Source organism: Bufo gargarizans, chromosome 9 (assembly GCF_014858855.1).
Source record: "Bufo gargarizans isolate SCDJY-AF-19 chromosome 9, ASM1485885v1, whole genome shotgun sequence".
NCBI classification, from domain to species: Eukaryota; Metazoa; Chordata; class Amphibia; order Anura; family Bufonidae; genus Bufo; species Bufo gargarizans.
This window is the reverse complement of record NC_058088.1, coordinates 198,324,724-198,345,044: the sequence shown is the minus strand read 5'-3', so window position 1 is coordinate 198,345,044 and position 20,321 is coordinate 198,324,724. Positions and strand designations below refer to the sequence as shown.

The 20,321-nt window shown below is 53.0% G+C and overlaps 2 protein-coding genes across 3 annotated transcripts in view; one reads left to right on the top strand and one right to left on the bottom strand.

The window, feature by feature from the left end:
- Positions 1 to 3,554, bottom strand: part of C5 (complement C5) — a 58,818-nt gene extending 55,264 nt beyond the window's left edge. Inside the window, exons 1-2 of one of the 2 annotated variants that reach the window (XR_006391246.1) lie at positions 3,396 to 3,554; positions 1,979 to 2,171 (exon numbers count right to left, since the gene is read on the bottom strand). Coding sequence is in view for 1 of the 2 variants with exons in the window: in XM_044306363.1 (XP_044162298.1) it covers positions 1,979 to 2,171; positions 3,396 to 3,460 (258 nt within the window). In the remaining variant the exon portion in view is untranslated. The remainder of the gene's footprint in view (positions 1 to 1,978; positions 2,172 to 3,395) is intronic. The other variant, XM_044306363.1, reaches the window with a different exon arrangement.
- A 13,451-nt stretch (positions 3,555 to 17,005) lies between these two features.
- LOC122946731 (tigger transposable element-derived protein 6-like) lies at positions 17,006 to 20,035 on the top strand. Its single transcript, XM_044306517.1, has 2 exons — positions 17,006 to 17,154; positions 18,029 to 20,035. Exon 2 carries the CDS (start codon positions 18,031 to 18,033, stop codon positions 19,495 to 19,497), a length of 1,467 nt encoding a protein of 488 aa, XP_044162452.1. The 5' UTR covers positions 17,006 to 17,154; positions 18,029 to 18,030; the 3' UTR covers positions 19,498 to 20,035.
- Positions 20,036 to 20,321: the final 286 nt, after the last annotated feature.

Here is a 20,321-nt window from a genome sequence, read left to right as displayed (position 1 = left end):
TCAATGGTTCCGCAAAAAAACTGAATGTGTTCCGTATGCATTCCGTTTCCGTATTTCCGTTTTTCCGTTCCGTTGAAAAGATAGAACATGTCCTATATTTGGCCGCAAATCACGGTCCGTGGCTCCATTCAAGTCAATGGGTCCGCAAAAAAACCGGAACACATACGGAAATGCATCCGTATGTCTTCTGTATCCGTTCCGTTTTTTGCGGAACCATCTATTGAAAATGTTATGCCCAGCCCAATTTTTTCTATGTAATTACTGTATACGCCATACGGAAAAACGGAACGGAACAACGGAACCACAACGGAAGCAAAAATCCACTGTGTATATAGAGGACACATACAGGGGTGTGTAGACTTTCTATCCACTGTGTATATAGAGGACACATACAGGGGTGTGTAGACTTTTTCTATCCACTGTATATATACTACAGAGGACGCATACTGTATATATAATATATACACAGATCGGACACATACAGGGGTGTGTAGACTTTCTATCCACTGTATATATAGAGGACACATACAGGGGTGTGTAGACTTTCTATCCACTGTATATACACTACAGAGGACGCATACTGTATATATAATATATACACAGATCGGACACATACAGGGGTGTGTAGACTTTCTATCCACTGTATATACACTACAGAGGACGCATACTGTATATATAATATATACACAGATCGGACACATACAGGGGTGTGTAGACTTTCTATCCACTGTATATATAGAGGACACATACAGGGGTGTGTAGACTTTCTATCCACTGTGTATATAGAGGACACATACAGGGGTGTGTAGACTTTCTATCCACTGTGTATATAGAGGACACATACAGGGGTGTGTAGACTTTTTCTATCCACTGTATATACACTACAGAGGACGCATACTGTATATATAATATATACACAGATCGGACACATACAGGGGTGTGTAGACTTTCTATCCACTGTATATATAGAGGACACATACAGGGGTGTGTAGACTTTCTATCCACTGTGTATATAGAGGACACATACAGGGGTGTGTAGACTTTCTATCCACTGTGTATATAGAGGACACATACAGGGGTGTGTAGACTTTTTCTATCCACTGTATATACACTACAGAGGACGCATACTGTATATATAATATATACACAGATCGGACACATACAGGGGTGTGTAGACTTTCTATCCACTGTATATACACTACAGAGGACGCATACTGTATATATAATATATACACAGATCGGACACATACAGGGGTGTGTAGACTTTCTATCCACTGTATATACACTACAGAGGACGCATACTGTATATATAATATATACACAGATCGGACACATACAGGGGTGTGTAGACTTTCTATCCACGGTATATACACTACAGAGGACGCATACTGTATATATAATATATACACAGATCGGACACATACAGGGGTGTGTAGACTTTCTATCCACTGTATATACACTACAGAGGACGCATACTGTATATATAATATATACACAGATCGGACACATACAGGGGTGTGTAGACTTTCTATCCACTGTATATACACTACAGAGGACGCATACTGTATATATAATATATACACAGATCGGACACATACAGGGGTGTGTAGACTTTCTATCCACTGTATATATAGAGGACACATACAGGGGTGTGTAGACTTTCTATCCACTGTGTATATAGAGGACACATACAGGGGTGTGTAGACTTTCTATCCACTGTGTATATAGAGGACACATACAGGGGTGTGTAGACTTTTTCTATCCACTGTATATATACTACAGAGGACTCATACTGTATATATAATATATACACAGATCCGACACACACAGGGTGTGTACTTGTGGGGTGGGGGTACTTGCTTATGTAGGGTATGTACTTGTGGGGTGGGGGTACTTATGTAGGGTATGTACTTGTGGGGTGGGGGTACTTGCTTATGTAGGGTATGTACTTGTAGGCCGAGGTCGGTACCCCACTTACCTGGAGGGTGGCCAGCCCCTGGAAGTTGTTGGCGGGGGTCAGCTCCAGGTGCTGGGTGGAGAACTTCCTCTTTTTATCGGGGTAACTGAGTACGGAGATCCGGACGGGGAGATTCTCTGTGTGTCCAAAGCTCTGGACGAGCACGGGCTCCTGAGCGCCCACTCGCCACACCCGGGGGCCCATCACCAGGAACCTGAAAGAGAGCACCTGCGTGAGCGGCCGGCCCCAATGCCTGCGGATAAGATCTCTGCTTGCTGCACAGGGGCCCCAGGATTGTATCAACAACCAGACTGTTCACAAGAAGAGATGAGCAGAGAGGGCGCCGCTGATCTCCAGCACTTCACAGCATCATATCAGAATAAATCCAGAATCCCAAAAATACCGCCACCCCATGACTGCTACATGACGGAATAATACCGCCACCCCATGACTGCTACATGACGGAATAATATCGCCACCCCATGACTGCTACATGACGGAATAATACCTCCACCCCATGACTGCTACATGACGGACTAATACCGCCACCCCATGTCTGCTACATGACGGAATAATACCTCCACCCCATGTCTGCTACATGACGGAATAATACCGCCACCCCATGACTGCTACATGACGGAATAATACCGCCACTCCATGTCTGCTACATGACGGAATAATACCGCCACCCCATGATGGAATAATACCGCCACCCCATGACTGCTACATGACGGAATAATACCGCCACCCCATGACTGCTACATGACGGAATAATACCGCCACCCCATGACTGCTACATGACGGAATAATACCGCCACCCCATGACGTCTACATGACGGAATAATACCGCCACCCCATGACTGCTACATGACGGAATAATACCGCCACCCCATGACTGCTACATGACGGAATAATTCCGCCACCCCATGACTTCTACATGACGGAATAAGACCCCCCACACAGTAATAGTGCCCCACTGTGCCCTGAGACTGTGGTATCGGTTTGGCGGTATTAGATCCCTGCCTGGTAGACATATTGGCCGGTGGAGGAGAGGTCATTGGGCCGCCTGCCATAACATGAAGTGGCCCTTCTCTGGGGCCCCGGGCCAAAAGCCTAGTGCCTGGGGGTCCTATTGGAGATGGGAGCCCAGTTTGAGCCCCAATGCTGCACAGCTGGGAGGTTTGCTACAATGTAACAGGGAAGCGGTCTGATACACCGGAGCCGCCCCTCCCCCACCCGGGGCACTGAGCGCGAGGAGTCCCGGACCCCCGGCTGCTGGAGAACGAGCCTCAGATCTCTGCTTGCTGTCAGGGAATACAAACGTTCATTACTTACAGTTACAGGCAGAGACGCTGACCGGATCCTGCGCACAGTCGCCTCCAGACTGATACATTGTAACAAACCCGTTGCTCTTAGCCCGCAGTTTATAGTGACTCACGTTTGCTCCTGGCTGCAGCCTCCTCCATAAAGCATGAAAAGCAGCGCCGTGTGAACGAGGATCATGGTGCCTCCGCGATGTCGCAGCGTCTCTGGCCGGTCTCTGTGTGGACAGTGTGTGTCCGGAGGTCACGTGTCCGCCCTGAAAGGAGGCTGGCACAGTGTAACGGGGCCCAGCAGTGTGCGACTATGGGGTCAGGGACAAAGGGGTTAGCAGTGTCCTCTGCAGCACCTCCCACAACAGTGTCCTCCAGTGTCCCCCACAACAGTGTCCTCCAGTGTCCCCCACAACAGTGTCCTCCGCAGTGCCCCCACAACAGTGTCCTCCGCAGTGCCCCCCACAACAGTGTCCTCCGCAGCGCCCCCCACAACAGTGTCCTCCGCAGTGCCCCCCACAACAGTGACCTCTGCAGCGCCCCCACAACAGTGTCCTCCAGTGTCCCCCACAACAGTGTCCTCCAGTGTCCCCCACAAAAGTGTCCTCCAGTGTCCCCCACAACAGTGTCCTCCAGTGTCCCCCACAACAGTATCCTCCGCAGTGTCCCCCACAACAGTGTCCTCCAGTGTCCCCCACAACAGTGTCCTCCAGTGTCCCCCACAACAGTGTCCTCCAGTGTCCCCCACAACAGTGTCCTCCAGTGTCCCCCACAACAGTGTCCTCCAGTGTCCCCCACAACAGTGTCCTCCAGTGTCCCCCACAACAGTGTCCTCCAGTGTCCCCCACAACAGTGTCCTCCGCAGTGCCCCCCACAACAGTGACCCCCGCAGCGCCCCCCACAACAGTGTCCTCCAGTGTCCCCCACAACAGTGTCCTCCAGTGTCCCCCACAACAGTGTCCTCCGCAGTGTCCCCCACAACAGTGACCCCCAGTGTCCCCCACAACAGTATCCTCCAGTGTCCCCCACAACAGTGTCCTCCGCAGTGTCCCCCACAACAGTGTCCTCCGCAGTGTCCCCCACAACAGTGTCCTCCGCAGTGTCCCCCACAACAGTGACCTCCAGTGTCCCCCACAACAGTGTCCTCCGCAGTGTCCCCCACAACAGTGACCTCTGCAGCGCCCCCACAACAGTGTCCTCCAGTGTCCCCCACAACAGTGTCCTCCAGTGTCCCCCACAACAGTGTCCTCCGCAGTGCCCCCCACAACAGTGACCTCTGCAGCACCTCCCACAACAGTGTCCTCCAGTGTCCCCCACAACAGTGTCCTCCAGTGTCCCCCACAAGTGTCCTCCGCAGCGCCCCCCACAACAGTGTCCTCCGCAGCGCCCCCCACAACAGTGACCTCTGCAGCACCTCCCACAACAGTGTCCTCCAGTGTCCCCCACAACAGTGTCCTCCAGTGTCCCCCACAACAGTGTCCTCCAGTGTCCCCCACAAGTGTCCTCCGCAGCGCCCCCCACAACAGTGACCTCCACAGCGTCCCCATAACAGTGACATCCGCAGTGTCCCCCACAACAGCGCCCCCATAGATCCCCACAACAGTGTCCTCCGCAGCGCCCCCCACAACAGTGTCCTCCAGTGTCCCCCACAACAGTGTCCTCCAGTGTCCCCCACAACAGTGTCCTCCAGTGCCCCCCACAACAGTGACCTCTGCAGCGCCCCCACAACAGTGTCCTCCAGTGTCCCCCACAACAGTGTCCTCCGCAGCGCCCCCCACAACAGTGTCCTCCAGTGTCCCCCACAACAGTGTCCTCCAGTGTCCCCCACAACAGTGTCCTCCGCAACAGTGACCTCTGCAGCGCCCCCACAACAGTGTCCTCCAGTGTCCCCCACAACAGTGTCCCCCACAACAGTGACCTCTGCAGCGCCCCCACAACAGTGTCCTCCAGTGTCCCCCACAACAGTGTCCTCCAGTGTCCCCCACAACAGTGTCCTCCAGTGTCCCCCACAAGTGTCCTCCGCAGCGCCCCCCACAACAGTGACCTCCGCAGAGCCCCCCCACAACAGTGACCTCCACAGCGTCCCCATAACAGTGACATCCGCAGTGTCCCCCACAACAGCGCCCCCAGAGATCCCCCTATCGGCAGGCCAGGAGTCACATGACAACCCCTGCAGGCTCTGTTCTGGGGTCTCTGTACTTTGAGGTGTTATCAACAGAGGATCAGCACAGACCAGGTCACCAGGAGGTCACGCCCCAACCCCCATCCAAATCCTGGGAGGCATCACCTGGAATCTGAGCGCAAACACATTGTGCAAGTCCAGACCAAACACCCATTACCGGAACCGCAGTGCGCTGTAACCCCTTCATGCCTGGAGAGCGGCAGACATCGGGGGGCAGGAGCAGCGCTGCATACAAACTATGGGGGAGACTTATCAAAACTGGCTGAGGAGCCCAAGGCGGCCAATCAGGGCGACTAAGGCCGGTGTACGTCACCGCAGTGTGAGCCCCCCCCCCCCCCCCGTGTCTGATATTATACGTCTGTATTACAGTCAGGTCTGTAAATATTGGGACATGGACACAATTGTAACATTTTTGGCTCTATACACCACCACAATGGACGAGACAAGATGTGCTTTACCTGCAGACTGTCGGCTGTACCCGCAGACTGTCGGCTTTACCCGCAGACTGTCAGCTGTACCCGCAGACTGTCAGCTGTACCCGCAGACTGTCGGCTTTACCCGCAGACTGTCGGCTTTACCCGCAGACTGTCGGCTCTACCCGCAGACTGTCGGCTTTACCCGCAGACTGTCGGCTTTACCCGCAGACTGTCGGCTCTACCCGCAGACTGTCGGCTGTACCCGCAGACTGTCAGCTGTACCCGCAGACTGTCGGCTGTACCTGCAGACTGTCACTTCTTTCCCTTAAACTCTTTGGTTGCTTTTGCAGTATGCTTTGGGTCATTGTCCATCTGCACTGTAAAGCGCTGTCCAATGAGTTCTGAAGCATTGGGCTGAATATGAGCAGATAATATTGCCTGAAACCCTTCAGAATTCATCCTGCGGCTTTTGTCAGCAGTGACATCATCAATAAATACAGGAGAAGCAGTTCCATTGGCACCATACATGCCCACGCCATGACACTACCACCACCATGCTTCACTGATGAGGTGGTATGCTTAGGACCATGAGCAGCTCCTTCCCTTCTCCATACTCTTCTCTTCCCATCTCTCTGGTACAAGTTGGTCTTGGTCTCATCCGTCCATAGGATGTTGTTCCAGAACTGTGAAGGCTTTTCTAGATGTCGTTTGGCAAACTCTAATCTGGCCTTCCTGTGTGAGGCCACCAATGGTTTCCATCTTGTGGTGAACCCTCTGTATTCACTCTGGTGAAGTCTTCTCCTGATTGGTGACTCTGACACACATACACCGACCTCCTGGAGAGTGTTCTTGATCGGCCAACTGTTGTGAAGGGCGTTTTCTTCACCAGGGAAAGAATTCTTCGCTCATCCACCACAGTTGTTTTCCGTGGTCTTCCGGGTCTTTTGGTGTTGCTGAGCTCACCGGTGCGTTCCTTCTTTATAAGAATGTTCCAGACAGTTGTTTTGGCCGCGCCTGATGTTTTTGCTGTCTCTCTGATGGGTTTGTTGTCTTTCTTCAGCCTAATGATGGCTTCACTGATGGTGACCGCTCTTTGCATCTCATCTTGAGAGTCGACAGCAACAGATTCCAAATGCAGATAGCAGACTGGAAATGACCTCTGGACCTTGTATCTGCTGATTGTAATTGGGATAATGAGGGAATAACACACACCGGCCATGGAGCAGCTGAGAAGACAATTGTCCCATTACTTCTGGTTCCTCAACAGGTGGGAGGCACAGATGCAACTGCTGTAATTCCTGCTCCGTTCACCTGATTTGGATGTAAATACCTCAGATTACAGCCGACAGTCTGCAGGTAAAGCCGACAGTCTGCAGGTAAAGCTGACAGTCTGCGGGTAAAGCTGACAGTCTGCGGGTAAAGCTGACAGTCTGCAGGTAAAGCTGACAGTCTGCGGGTAAAGCTGACAGTCTGCGGGTAAAGCTGACAGTCTGCAGGTAGAGCTGACAGTCTGCGGGTAAAGCTGACAGTCTGCGGGTAAAGCTGACAGTCTGCGGGTAAAGCTGACAGTCTGCGGGTAAAGCTGACAGTCTGCGGGTAGAGCTGACAGTCTGCGGGTAAAGCTGACAGTCTGCGGGTAAAGCTGACAGTCTGCGGGTAAAGCTGACAGTCTGCGGGTAGAGCCGACAGTCTGCGGGTAAAGCCGACAGTCTGCGGGTAAAGCCGACAGTCTGCGGGTAAAGCTGACAGTCTGCGGGTAAAGCTGACAGTCTGCGGGTAGAGCTGACAGTCTGCGGGTAAAGCTGACAGTCTGCGGGTAAAGCCGACAGTCTGCGGGTAAAGCCGACAGTCTGCGGGTATAAAGCTGACAGTCTGCGGGTAAAGCAGACAGTCTGCGGGTACAGCCGACAGTCTGCGGGGAAAGCCAACAGCCTGCGGGGAAAGCCGACAGCCTGCGGGTAGAGCCGACAGCCTGCGGGTAGAGCCGACAGTCTGCGGGTAGAGCCGACAGTCTGCGGGTAGAGCCGACAGTCTGCGGGTAAAGCCGACAGTCTGCGGGTAAAGCACATCTTGTCTCGTCCATTGTGGTGGTGTATAGAGCCAAAAATGTTACATTGTGTCCATGTCCCAATATTTATGGACCTGACTGTACATGTGTGATATTACGCTGTGCATCCTCTGTATTACATGTGTGATATTACACTGTGCATCCTCTGTATTACATGTGTGATATTACGCTGTGCGGCCTCTGTATTACATGTGTGATATTACACTCTGCGGTCTCTGTATTACATGTGTGATATCACACTGTGCGGCCTCTGTATTACATGTGTGATATTACACTGTGCGCCCTCTGTATTACATGTGTGATATCACACTGTGCGGCCTCGGTATTACATGTGTGATATCACACTGTGCGGCCTCTGTATTACATGTGATATTACACTGTGCGGCCTCTGTATTACATGTGTGATATTACACTGTGCGGCCTCTGTATTACATGTGTGATATTACACTCTGCGGTCTCTGTATTACATGTGTGATATCACACTGTGCGGCCTCTGTATTACATGTGTGATATTACACTGTGCGCCCTCTGTATTACATGTGTGATATTACACTGTGCGGCCTCGGTATTACATGTGTGATATCACACTGTGCGGCCTCTGTATTACATGTGTGATATTACACTGTGCGGCCTCTGTATTACATGTGTGATATTACACTGTGCGCCCTCTGTATTACATGTGTGATATTACACTGTGCGGCCTCTGTATTACATGTGTGATATTACACTGTGCGGCCTCTGTATTACATGTGTGATATTACACTGTGCGGCCTCTGTATTACATGTGTGATATTACACTGTGCGGCCTCTGTATTACATGTGTGATATTACACTGTGCAGCCTCTGTATTACATGTGTGATATCACACTGTGCGGCCTCTGTATTACATGTGTGATATTACACTGTGCGGCGTCTGTATTACATGTGTGATATTACACTGTGCGGCGTCTGTATTACATGTGTGATATTACACTGTGCAGCCTCTGTATTACATGTGTGATATCACACTGTGCGGCCTCTGTATTACATGTGTGATATTACACTGTGCGGCGTCTGTATTACATGTGTGATATTACACCGTGCGGCGTCTGTATTACATGTGTGATATTACACCGTGCGGCCTCTGTATTACATGTGTGATATTACACTGTGCGGCCTCTGTATTACATGTGTGATATTACACTGTGCGGCCTCTGTATTACATGTGTGATATTACACTGTGCGGCGTCTGTATTACATGTGTGATATTACACTGTGCGGCGTCTGTATTACATGTGTGATATTACACTGTGCGGCCTCTGTATTACATGTGTGATATCACACTGTGCGGCCTCTGTATTACATGTGTGATATTACACTGTGCGGCGTCTGTATTACATGTGTGATATTACACTGTGCGGCGTCTGTATTACATGTGTGATATTACACTGTGCAGCCTCTGTATTACATGTGTGATATCACACTGTGCGGCCTCTGTATTACATGTGTGATATCACACTGTGCGGCGTCTGTATTACATGTGTGATATTACACTGTGCGGCGTCTGTATTACATGTGTGATATTACACCGTGCGGCCTCTGTATTACATGTGTGATATTACACTGTGCGGCCTCTGTATTACATGTGTGATATTACACTGTGCGGCCTCTGTATTACATGTGTGATATTACACTGTGCGGCGTCTGTATTACATGTGTGATATTACACTGTGCGGCGTCTGTATTACATGTGTGATATTACACCGTGCGGCCTCTGTATTACATGTGTGATATTACACTGTGCGGCCTCTGTATTACATGTGTGATATTACACTGTGCGGTCTCTGTATTACATGTGTGATATTACACAGGGAGTGTCTGTATTACATGTGTGATATTACACTGTGCGGCCTCTGTATTACATGTGTGATATTACACTGTGCGGCCTCTGTATTACATGTGTGATATCACACTGTGCGGCCTCTGTATTACATGTGTGATATCACACTGTGCGGCCTCTGTATTACATGTGTGATATTACACTGTGCGGCCTCTGTATTACATGTGTGATATTACACTGTGCGGCCTCTGTATTACATGTGTGATATTACACTGTGCGGCCTCTGTATTACATGTGTGATATTACACTGTGCGCTGTCTGTATTACATGTGTGATATTACACTGTGCGGCCTCTGTATTACATGTGTGATATTACACTGTGCGGTGTCTGTATTACATGTGTGATATTACACTGTGCGGCCTCTGTATTACATGTGTGATATTACACTGTGCGGTGTCTGTATTACATGTGTGATATTACACTGTGCGGTGTCTGTATTACATGTGTGATATCACACTGTGCGGCCTCTGTATTACATGTGTGATATTACACTGTGCGCCCTCTGTATTACATGTGTGATATTACACTGTGCGCCCTCTGTATTACATGTGTGATATTACACGGGGAGGGGCTCTATGACATGGGTGATATTACACGGGGAGGGGCTCTATGACATGGGTGATATTACACGGGGAGGGGCTCTATGACATGGGTGATATTACACGGGGAGGGGCTCTATGACATGGGTGATATTACACGGGGAGGGGCTCTATGACATGGGTGATATTACACGGGGAGGGGCTCTATGACATGGGTGATATTACACGGGGAGGGGCTCTATGACATGGGTGATATTACACGGGGAGGGGCTCTATGACATGGGTGATATTACACGGGGAGGGGCTCTATGACATGGGTGATATTACATGGGGAGGGGCTCTATGACATGGGTAATATTACACAGGGGAGCTCTATGACATGGGTGATATTACACGGGGAGGGGCTCTATGACATGGGTGATTAAAACATAAATGGAAGCAAACTTTGAAAAATCCCCAAAATTTTAGAAGGCATAAAACCTATGAGATTTGGCTTCGGTGTAATCGTCCCGCTCCACCGCGTAATATGTCATTTCTATCGCCCTGTGAACAGCACAAAATGTAAGATTTTGTTAATTAGAGAGACGGCTTGTCCTGCAGACACCAGAATCCCCCATAATACCCCACAATGCGGTTTGTGAGGCGTCTGATGGAGCTCAGTGATTGCATCCGGGGGAGTATACAGCGTATACTCACAGGCTGTATTGACTGTCAGCCAACCAAGGGGCTGCCTAAGGGCAAATGCACTTCTGATGAACTGAGACGTTCATACTTCAAGCCCTAGGAAGGCAGATCCCGAACATTGTACGACCACAAGTGATACATTTACAATCTTTTTTTTTTTTTTAAACTTTCATTTTTTTCCTTCGTTCTCCCTTTTTTCTGTCAATATTCATTTACTCATTCTTTTCTACCGTACCGATTGCTATATACTATTTTAAAGGGCAATAAACGAATTTATATTATATCCACCCTGTCTGCTCTGGACTCCAGATACAGTGTGCCAGTCTGTCTGCCACACCTACAGTCAGTGGCTGGGCGAGCACCTGCAAAATCCAGTGCCCATGAACTTGTACTTTGCCTCTGTACTGCACCCGCTTATCCCAACTACCAGAGCAAATCCCCACAGTATGGGGGGTACTCACTGAGCACAGTATGGGGGGTACTCACTGAGCACAGTATGGGGGGTACTCACTGAGCACAGTATGGGGGGTACTCACTGAGCACAGTATGGGGGGTACTCACTGAGCACAGTATGGGGGGGTACTCACTGAGCACAGTATGGGGGGTACTAACTGAGCACAGTATAGGGGGTACTCACTGAGCACAGTATGGGGGGGTACTCACTGAGCACAGTATGAGGGGGGGGGGGTACTCACTGAGCACAGTATGGGGGGGTACTCACTGAGCACAGTATGGGGGGGGTACTCACTGAGCACAGTATGGGGGGGGGTACTCACTGAGCACAGTATGGGGGGGTACTCACTGAGCACAGTATGGGGGGTACTCACTGAGCACAGTATGGGGGGGGGGTACTCACTGAGCACAGTATGGGGGGTACTCACTGAGCACAGTATGGGGGGTACTCACTGAGCACAGTAGGGGGGGTACTCACTGAGCACAGTAGGGGGGGTACTCACTGAGCACAGTATGGGGGGGTACTCACTGAGCACAGTATGGGGGGGTACTCACTGAGCACAGTATGGGGGGGGTACTCACTGAGCACAGTATGGGGGGGTACTCACTGAGCACAGAATGGGGGGTACTCACTGAGCACAGTATGTGGGGTACTCACTGAGCACAGTATGGGGGGGTACTCACTGAGCACAGTATGGAGGGGGGGTACTCACTGAGCACAGTATGGGGGGTACTCACTGAGCACAGTATGGGGGGGTACTCACTGAGCACAGTATGGGGGGTACTCACTGAGCACAGTATGGGGGGGTACTCACTGAGCACAGTATGGGGGGGTACTCACTGAGCACAGTATGGGGGGGTACTCACTGAGCACAGTATGGGGGGGTACTCACTGAGCACAGTATGGGGGGGGTTACTCACTGAGCACAGTATGGGGGGTACTCACTGAGCACAGTATGGGGGGGGGTACTCACTGAGCACAGTATGGGGGGGTACTAACTGAGCACAGTATGGGGGGTACTCACTGAGCACAGTATGGGGGGTACTCACTGAGCACAGTATGGGGGGGTGGTACTCACTGAGCACAGTATGGGGGGGTACTCCCCTTCTCTCCTGTGTTTAGTGTGGATTTTCTTCCCCACACCGGAGAGGAACGGACACAACGGTGGGGTAAAAAGGACACCACGGAGGGGAGGAGAACACACCACGCAGGGAAGCAGAGGACAACGCGGCGGGGAGGAGCTGATACCACACCGGGAAGGAGAGGACACCACGACGGGGAGGAGAGGACACCATGGCGGACAGAAGCGGACACAGCGGCGGGGAAGAAAGGACACCAAGGAGGGGAGGGGAACACACCACGCAGGGAAGCAGAGGACACCACGGCGGGGAGGAGCTGAGACCACACCGGGAAGGAGAGGACACCACGACGGGGAGGAGGGAACACCAGGCCAAGAAGGAGCTGGCACAACAGCAGGAAAGAGGACACCACGGCGGGCAGGAGAGTACACCACGGCGGAGAGGATCGGACACAACGGTGGGGAGGAGCGGACACCACCGAGGGGAGGAGAGGACACCACGGAGGGGAGGACACCACGGAGGGGAGGACACCACGGAGGGGAGGAGAGAACACCACACTGGGAAGCAGAGGATACCACGGCGGGGAGGAGAAGACACCACACCGGGGAGAAGCCAAGACCACACCCAGAAGTAGAAGACACCACTGCAGGGAGCAGGGGACACCACACAGGGGAGGATCTTAGAACACACCAGGAAGGAGAGGAAACCACAGCGGGGAGGAGGGAACACCAGGCCGAGAAGGAGCTGACACCACGCAGGGGAGGAGAAGACACCACGCAGGGGAGGAGAAGACACCATGCCGGGGAGGAGCCAAGACCACACCAGGAAGGAGAGGACACCGCAGCAGAGAGAAGAGGACACCACGCCGGGGAGGAGAGGACACCATGCCGAGGAGGAACTGACACCATGGCGGAGTGGAGAGCACACCACAGCAGAGAGGAGAGGACACCACGGCGATGAGGAGTGAACACCATGTCGGGAAGGAGCAGAGCCCACGGTGGTGATGTGCGGACACAAAGGGGGGGGGAGGAGAGGACACCACGCCGGGGAGGAGCTGAAACAATAACATGAAGGAGAGGACACTACACCGGGGAGGAGCCACCTCAAGAAACATAACATTCTGCAGACATTACTGGGTGTGTCGGGGTCCCGGCTGCACCAGTCTCCGGGATTCTCCTCCACGGACGCCTCAGACTCCACCACCAGATACATAAACTTTTGGGGGAACATCACGGCATAAAGGAGAAGACACAACGGTGGAGTAGAAAGGACACCATGGAGGGGAGGAGAGGACACCACGGCAGAGAGAAGCGGACACAATGGCGGGGAACAAAGGACACCACGGAGGGGAGGAGAGGACACCACAGCGGGGATAAGCTGAGACCACGGCGGGAAAAAGAGAACACCCCGACGGGGGAGGAGGGAACACCAGGCCAAGAAGGAGCTGACACAACAGCAGGGACGAGAGGACAGCACGGAGGGGAGGAGGGGACACCATGGCGGAGAGGACCGGACACAACGGTGGGGCGGAGAGGACACCATGGCGGGGAGGATCGGACACCATGGCGGGGAGGATCGGACACCAAGGCGGGGAGGATCGGACACCAAGGCGGGGAGGATCGGACACCAAGGCGGGGAGGATCGGACACAACGGCGGGAAGAAAGGACACCACGGAGGGAAGGAACAGACACCACGGCGGAGAGGAGCAGACACAAAGGCGGGGAAGAAAGGACACCACGCCGGGGAGCAGAGGACACCACGGCGGAGAGGAGGGAACACCACGCAGGGGAGGAGAAGACACCACGGCAGGGAGGAGCTGAGACTACACCGGAAGGTAGAAGCCACCACGGCGGGGAGGAAGGAACACCAGGCCGAGAAGGAGCTGACACCACAGCGGGAGGAAAGGACACCATGCCGAGGAGGAGCTGACACCACGGTTGGGAGGAGCGGACACCACATGGATGAGGAGCGGACACCATTTCGGGAAGGGGCAGAGCCCACGGCGGTGAGGTGCGGACACAAAGGGGAAGGTGAGGTGCGGACACGCCGGGGAGGGGCTAAAACGATACCGGGGAGGAGAAGACACCACGCCGGAGAGGAGCTGAGACGATACCGGGGAGGAGAGGACACCACTCCGGGGAGGAGCTGAGACGATACCGGGGAGGAGAGGACACCACTCCAGGGAGGAGCTGAAATCATACGGGGTGGTGGGGTAACATTCACTGGGCACCTCTGCGACTGCGCCGAATGACGTCCGGCTCCAGGATGCCAAGTCTTGTGGGGGGGGCTAGACTCGGCACAGGGGTCCATATCACGTAGACCGAAGCCAGGAAACGTACAACAGCCCTGCCGGATTACCTCACTCCCGAAATCCTCTGTGCAGCTGTGACCCCACATGTCTCCTGCTGATAGGTAAGGGGACTGCAGCAGGACCATCTCCGGAGCAGATTTCTAAGCGGGGGTCACATTTATCCTGGAGCATCCTACTAAATTATCATCTGGTGATCCGGCGATCTGCTGATCTGGTGCAATCGTTTGGGTGGATTTTCACTGCAGATGTTGGGGCAAATCAACGAAAAAGCAAGTAGCTCACGCAGGGACTACGCTGCCCTGACATGATGTAATGGGGGGATTGTGGGGGTAAAGGGTGCCCCCCAGTACTAGTGAGGAGGACCCCAAACACTGGCCATGGGGTGCGCACTTACACTATGGGCGGAGTTATGTTGTCTGCACTTACACTATGGGCGGAGTTATGTGGTCTGCACTTACACTATGGGCGGGGTTATGTTGTCTGCACTTACACTATGGGCGGGGTTATGTGGTCTGCACTTACACTATGGGCGGGGTTATGTGGTCTGCACTTACACTATGGGCGGAGTTATGTTGTCTGCACTTACACTATGGGCGGAGTTATGTGGTCTGCACTTACACTATGGGCGGGGTTATGTTGTCTGCACTTACACTATGGGCGGGGTTATGTGGTCTGCACTTACACTATGGGCGGGGTTATGTGGTCTGCACTTACACTATGGGCGGAGTTATGTGGTCTGCACTTACACGATGGGCGGGGTTATGTGGTCTGCACTTACACTATGGGCGGGGTTATGTGGTCTGCACTTACACTATGGGCGGGGTTATGTGGTCTGCACTTACACTATGGGCGGGGTTATGTGGTCTGCACTTACACTATGGGCGGGGTTATGTGGTGTGCACTTACACTATGGGCGGAGTTATGTGGTGTGCACTTACACTATGGGCGGAGTTATGTTGTCTGCACTTACACTATGGGCGGAGTTATGTTGTCTGCACTTACACTATGGGCGGGGTTATGTGGTCTGCACTTACACTATGGGCGGAGTTATGTTGTCTGCACTTACACTATGGGCGGAGTTATGTGGTCTGCACTTACACTATGGGCGGGGTTATGTGGTCTGCACTTACACTATGGGCGGGGTTATGTGGTCTGCACTTACACTATGGGCGGGGTTATGTGGTGTGCACTTACACTATGGGCGGAGTTATGTGGTGTGCACTTACACTATGGGCGGAGTTATGTTGTCTGCAGTTACACTATGGGCGGAGTTATGTGGTCTGCACTTACACTATGGGCGGAGTTATGTTGTCTGCACTTACACTATAGGCGGGGTTATGTGGTCTGCACTTACACTATGGGCGGGGTTATGTTGTCTGCGCTTACATTATGGGTGGGGTTATACGGTGGGCGGAGTTATGTTCAGTTACACTATGGGCGGGGTTATGTTATGTGCAGTTACACTATGGGAGGAGTTATGTTATGTGCAGTTATGCTGTGGACGGAGTTAGGCTGTGTTCATTTACACAATGGGCGGGGTTATGTTATGTGCAATTACACTATGGGAGGAGTTATGTTATGTGCAGTTACACTATGGGAGGAGTTATGTTATGTGCAGTTACACTATGGGAGGAGTTATGTTATGTGCAGTTACACTATGGGAGGAGTTATGTTATGTGCAGTTACACTATGGGCGGGGTTATGTTATGTGCAGTTATGCTGTGGACGGAGTTAGGCTGTGTTCATTTACACAATGGGCGGGGTTATGTTATGTGCAGTTACACTATGGGAGGAGTTATGTTATGTGCAGTTACACTATGGGAGGAGTTATGTTATGTGCAGTTACACTATGGGAGGAGTTATGTTATGTGCAGTTACACTATGGGAGGAGTTATGTTATGTGCAGTTACACTATGGGAGGAGTTATGTTATGTGCAGTTACACTATGGGCGGGGTTATGTTATGTGCAGTTATGCTATGGACGGAGTTAGGCTGTGCTCATTTACACAATGGGCGGGGTTATGTTGTGGGCGGAGTTCCGCTGTGTGTAACGCAAATCTAGAACACCCCTTCATCCTCCAGCTCCTGTAAGCCCCCCCCCCCCCCCAGTAGATCAGACATTAACCCCTCCTGCACCAGACCTCCCCCACAGCCAGCACATTACACCCCCCACTGTGCTGCACGGAAGACACAGGAAGGATCACATGACCTCCCGAGACCACCTGACTGCTACGTCATCAGACCACCGGCAGCTCCGGGAGACAGAGCAAGTAAGTAGGAAGAGAGGGGGCCAGACCGGGAGGAGAGGGGGCCAGACCGGGGAGCAGAGGGGGCCAGACCGGGGAGAAGAGGGGGCCAGACCGGGGAGGAGAGGGGGCCAGACCGGGGAGCAGAGGGGGCCAGACCGGGGAGGAGAGGGGGCCAGACCGGGGAGCAGAGGGGGCCAGACCGGGGAGGAGAGGGGGCCAGACCGGGGAGAAGAGGGGGCCAGACCGGGGAGAAGAGGGGGCCAGACCGGGGAGGAGAGGGGGCCAGACCGGGGAGCAGAGGGGGCCAGACCGGGGAGCAGAGGGGGCCAGACCTGGGAGCAGAGGGGGCCAGACCGGGGAGCAGAGGGGGCCAGACCGGGGAGCAGAGGGGGCCAGACCGGGGAGCAGAGGGGGCCAGACCGGGGAGGAGAGGGGGCCAGACCGGGGAGGAGAGGGGGCCAGACCGGGGAGCAGAGGGGGCCAGACCTGGGAGAAGAGGGGGCCAGACCGGGGAGAAGAGGGGGCCAGACCGGGGAGAAGAGGGGGCCAGACTATGAGAGGGGCAACATCGTGGACCAGACCGGGGGAGGAGAGGGGACCAAACTGTGCAGGAGAGGGGTCCAGTCTGGGGAGCAGAGGGGATCACAGTGGTGAGGAGAGGGGACCAGACCAGGGAGGAGCAGAGGGGACCACACCGTGGAGGAGGAAAGGGGAGCAGAGGGGGCCAGTCCAGGGACCAGGAGAGGGGCAACATCGTGGAGCAGCGGGGACCAGTCTTGGGGATCAGAGGGGACCACACTGTGCAGGAGGGGCGGCCAGACACCGGGGAGGAGAAGGGCAGGTCGTATGAGCTGGGACAGACCTGGTGAAGGTGTAATGTGGTCTGTGTTTCCAGACATGGCGACCTCCGGCACCAAAAGGAAACTGTGCATCTTGACTTTACGGGACAGAATCTCGGTTATCAAGGAGAGTGAAGCGGGGCGGTCCCAGCGGGACCTGGCCAAGGAGTTTAACTGCAGTAAGACGCAGATCCAGGCTACTCTGGCCAACAGGGAGCATTACCTGAGACAGTGGCAGGAGAATGTGAACGAGAACTCAAAGAGACGGCGCTGGCAGCCATACGAGGACGTGAACAAGGCGCTGCTGGATTGGCTCTACCACGCCCGCTCTGAACACTTCCCGATAAGTGGCCCCATGCTGCAGGAGAAGGCCCTACAGATTGCCTCCCAGCTGGGCCTTCACCGCTTCCATGCCAGTAACGGATGGCTGAATAAGTTCCGGACGCGACACAACATAGTTTTTCACCCCATTGCTGGCGCCACCATAGAGATGAGAGAGGAGGATGGCGCGGTCTCGAAGGACCAGCTGCATGTCATAGCGGCGGGCTATGCTGACAGCGACATCTACAACATGGATGAAACAGGCCTTTTCTTCAAAGCCATCCCGGACAAGACCCTAACCGTGAGAAGTGCCCAGTGCCAGGGCGGGAACTGGGCAGAACAAAGACTGACCGTGGCACTGTGTGCCAACCTGTGCGGAGACAAGGAGCCGCCGCTGGTGATCCACACTGGTACAGGACACCCCCACAGCACCGAGGCGCTGGGCATATGGCGGCATACTAACAGGAAGGCGTGGATGACACCTGAGATCTATCACTCATGGCTGGAGAAGCTAAACGAGAGAATGCGGCTGCAGGACAGAAGGATTCTGCTCTTTGTAGATGGCGCTCCCTGTCACTGCGCAGAAAAGCTGTCACATGTGGAGGTGACGCTGCTCCCAACAAACGGCACACCATGGTCATCACCAATGTGCCAAGGTGCCATCCGTGCCTTCAAGATCCATTACCGGAAGAAGCTGCTGCGCTCCTTACTGGCCCGGATGGATGACGCCCGGCCAGTGCACGTGCTGGCTGAGGGCATCACTATGGTGGACGCGCTGAGCTGGGTGAAGATGGCATGGGATGAAGTAAAGCCAGAGACCATCACACGGGGTTTCCTACAGAGCGGCTTTGTGCCAACGGTGGATGTCAGCCATGATGATGACGAAGATCTCGCCCGCTCTCTTGCCATTTTAAACCAACTTGGTAAAGCTGTCGATGTGAGCATCGACTTAGAAAATATCGATGAAAATGTGGATTGCTTTAGCAGGGAGGAGGAGGAGGACCCCCACAGTGACCCCCCGGCCAGTGACCTGGAGGCTCCTCTGCCGGCTGAGCCGATGGCCTTGGAGGACGCTCTCTCCAGTATCCGCCGCCATCGGGCTCTTGCTGCAGGGCTGGGCAGTCCGCTCCTCATGGACTCCCTGCTGCGGGTGGAGGCCGAGTACGAGAACATCATTGTGGCCAAAAAGTTCAATCATCCCTAGAAAAAACTACTACAGCAGATGGTGCAACCAGAAACTACAACCCCCAGCATGTCCTGACTGGGGGGAAGAGCCTCAGCAGAGACAGCAGTAGACTGTGTGATACTCATGTTCCCAGTGCTTGGTTCCCCCAGATAATATGTATGGCAGAACTACAACTCCCAGTAAACAAATGGTAAAAGGCAGAGTGGACCCAGCATGCATGTGGAGCCAACACCTCCTGAACTTTATGGCGCACAACAGGCAGTATCTAGAGTTAGGACCCGTCTTACAGCGATCGCCCTGACCTCCGGCAGACGGGCTCCGATGGTTTGTACAAAATGTATTTGCCAAGCGTCTCCCTTTTATAAATAAGCGCAGCAATAGCACTTGGATGGTTTGTGTGACTATGGCATTATTGTACTGGTCTGCGGGCGCTGCTGCATTGTCTCTTCTCCACAACTCCCAGTATACGCTGTCGCCGGGGCTTCCATGGGGGGCTAGCAGCAAGCGCTATCTGTGCTTCATATATTATTACTGACAGACGAACCGGGCTGAGCTAGGGTATAAATACTGCCCACTATACACATATATATATATATATATACAGTACAGACCAAAAGTTTGGACGCACCTTCTCATTCAAAGAGTTTTCTTTATTTTCATGACTATGACAATTGTAGATTCGCACTGAAGGCATCAAAACTATGAATTAACACATGTGGAATTATATACATAACAAAAAAGTGTGAAACACCTGAAAATATGTCATATTCTAGGTTCTTCAAAGTAGCCACCTTTTGCTTTGATTACTGCTTTGCACACTCTTGGCATTCTCTTGATGAGCT

Excerpts from the sequence above, each read along its gene's own strand:
- LOC122946731 (XM_044306517.1), top strand. The coding sequence starts at position 18,031 with ATGGCGACCTCCGGCACCAAAAGGAAACTGTGCATCTTGACTTTACGG.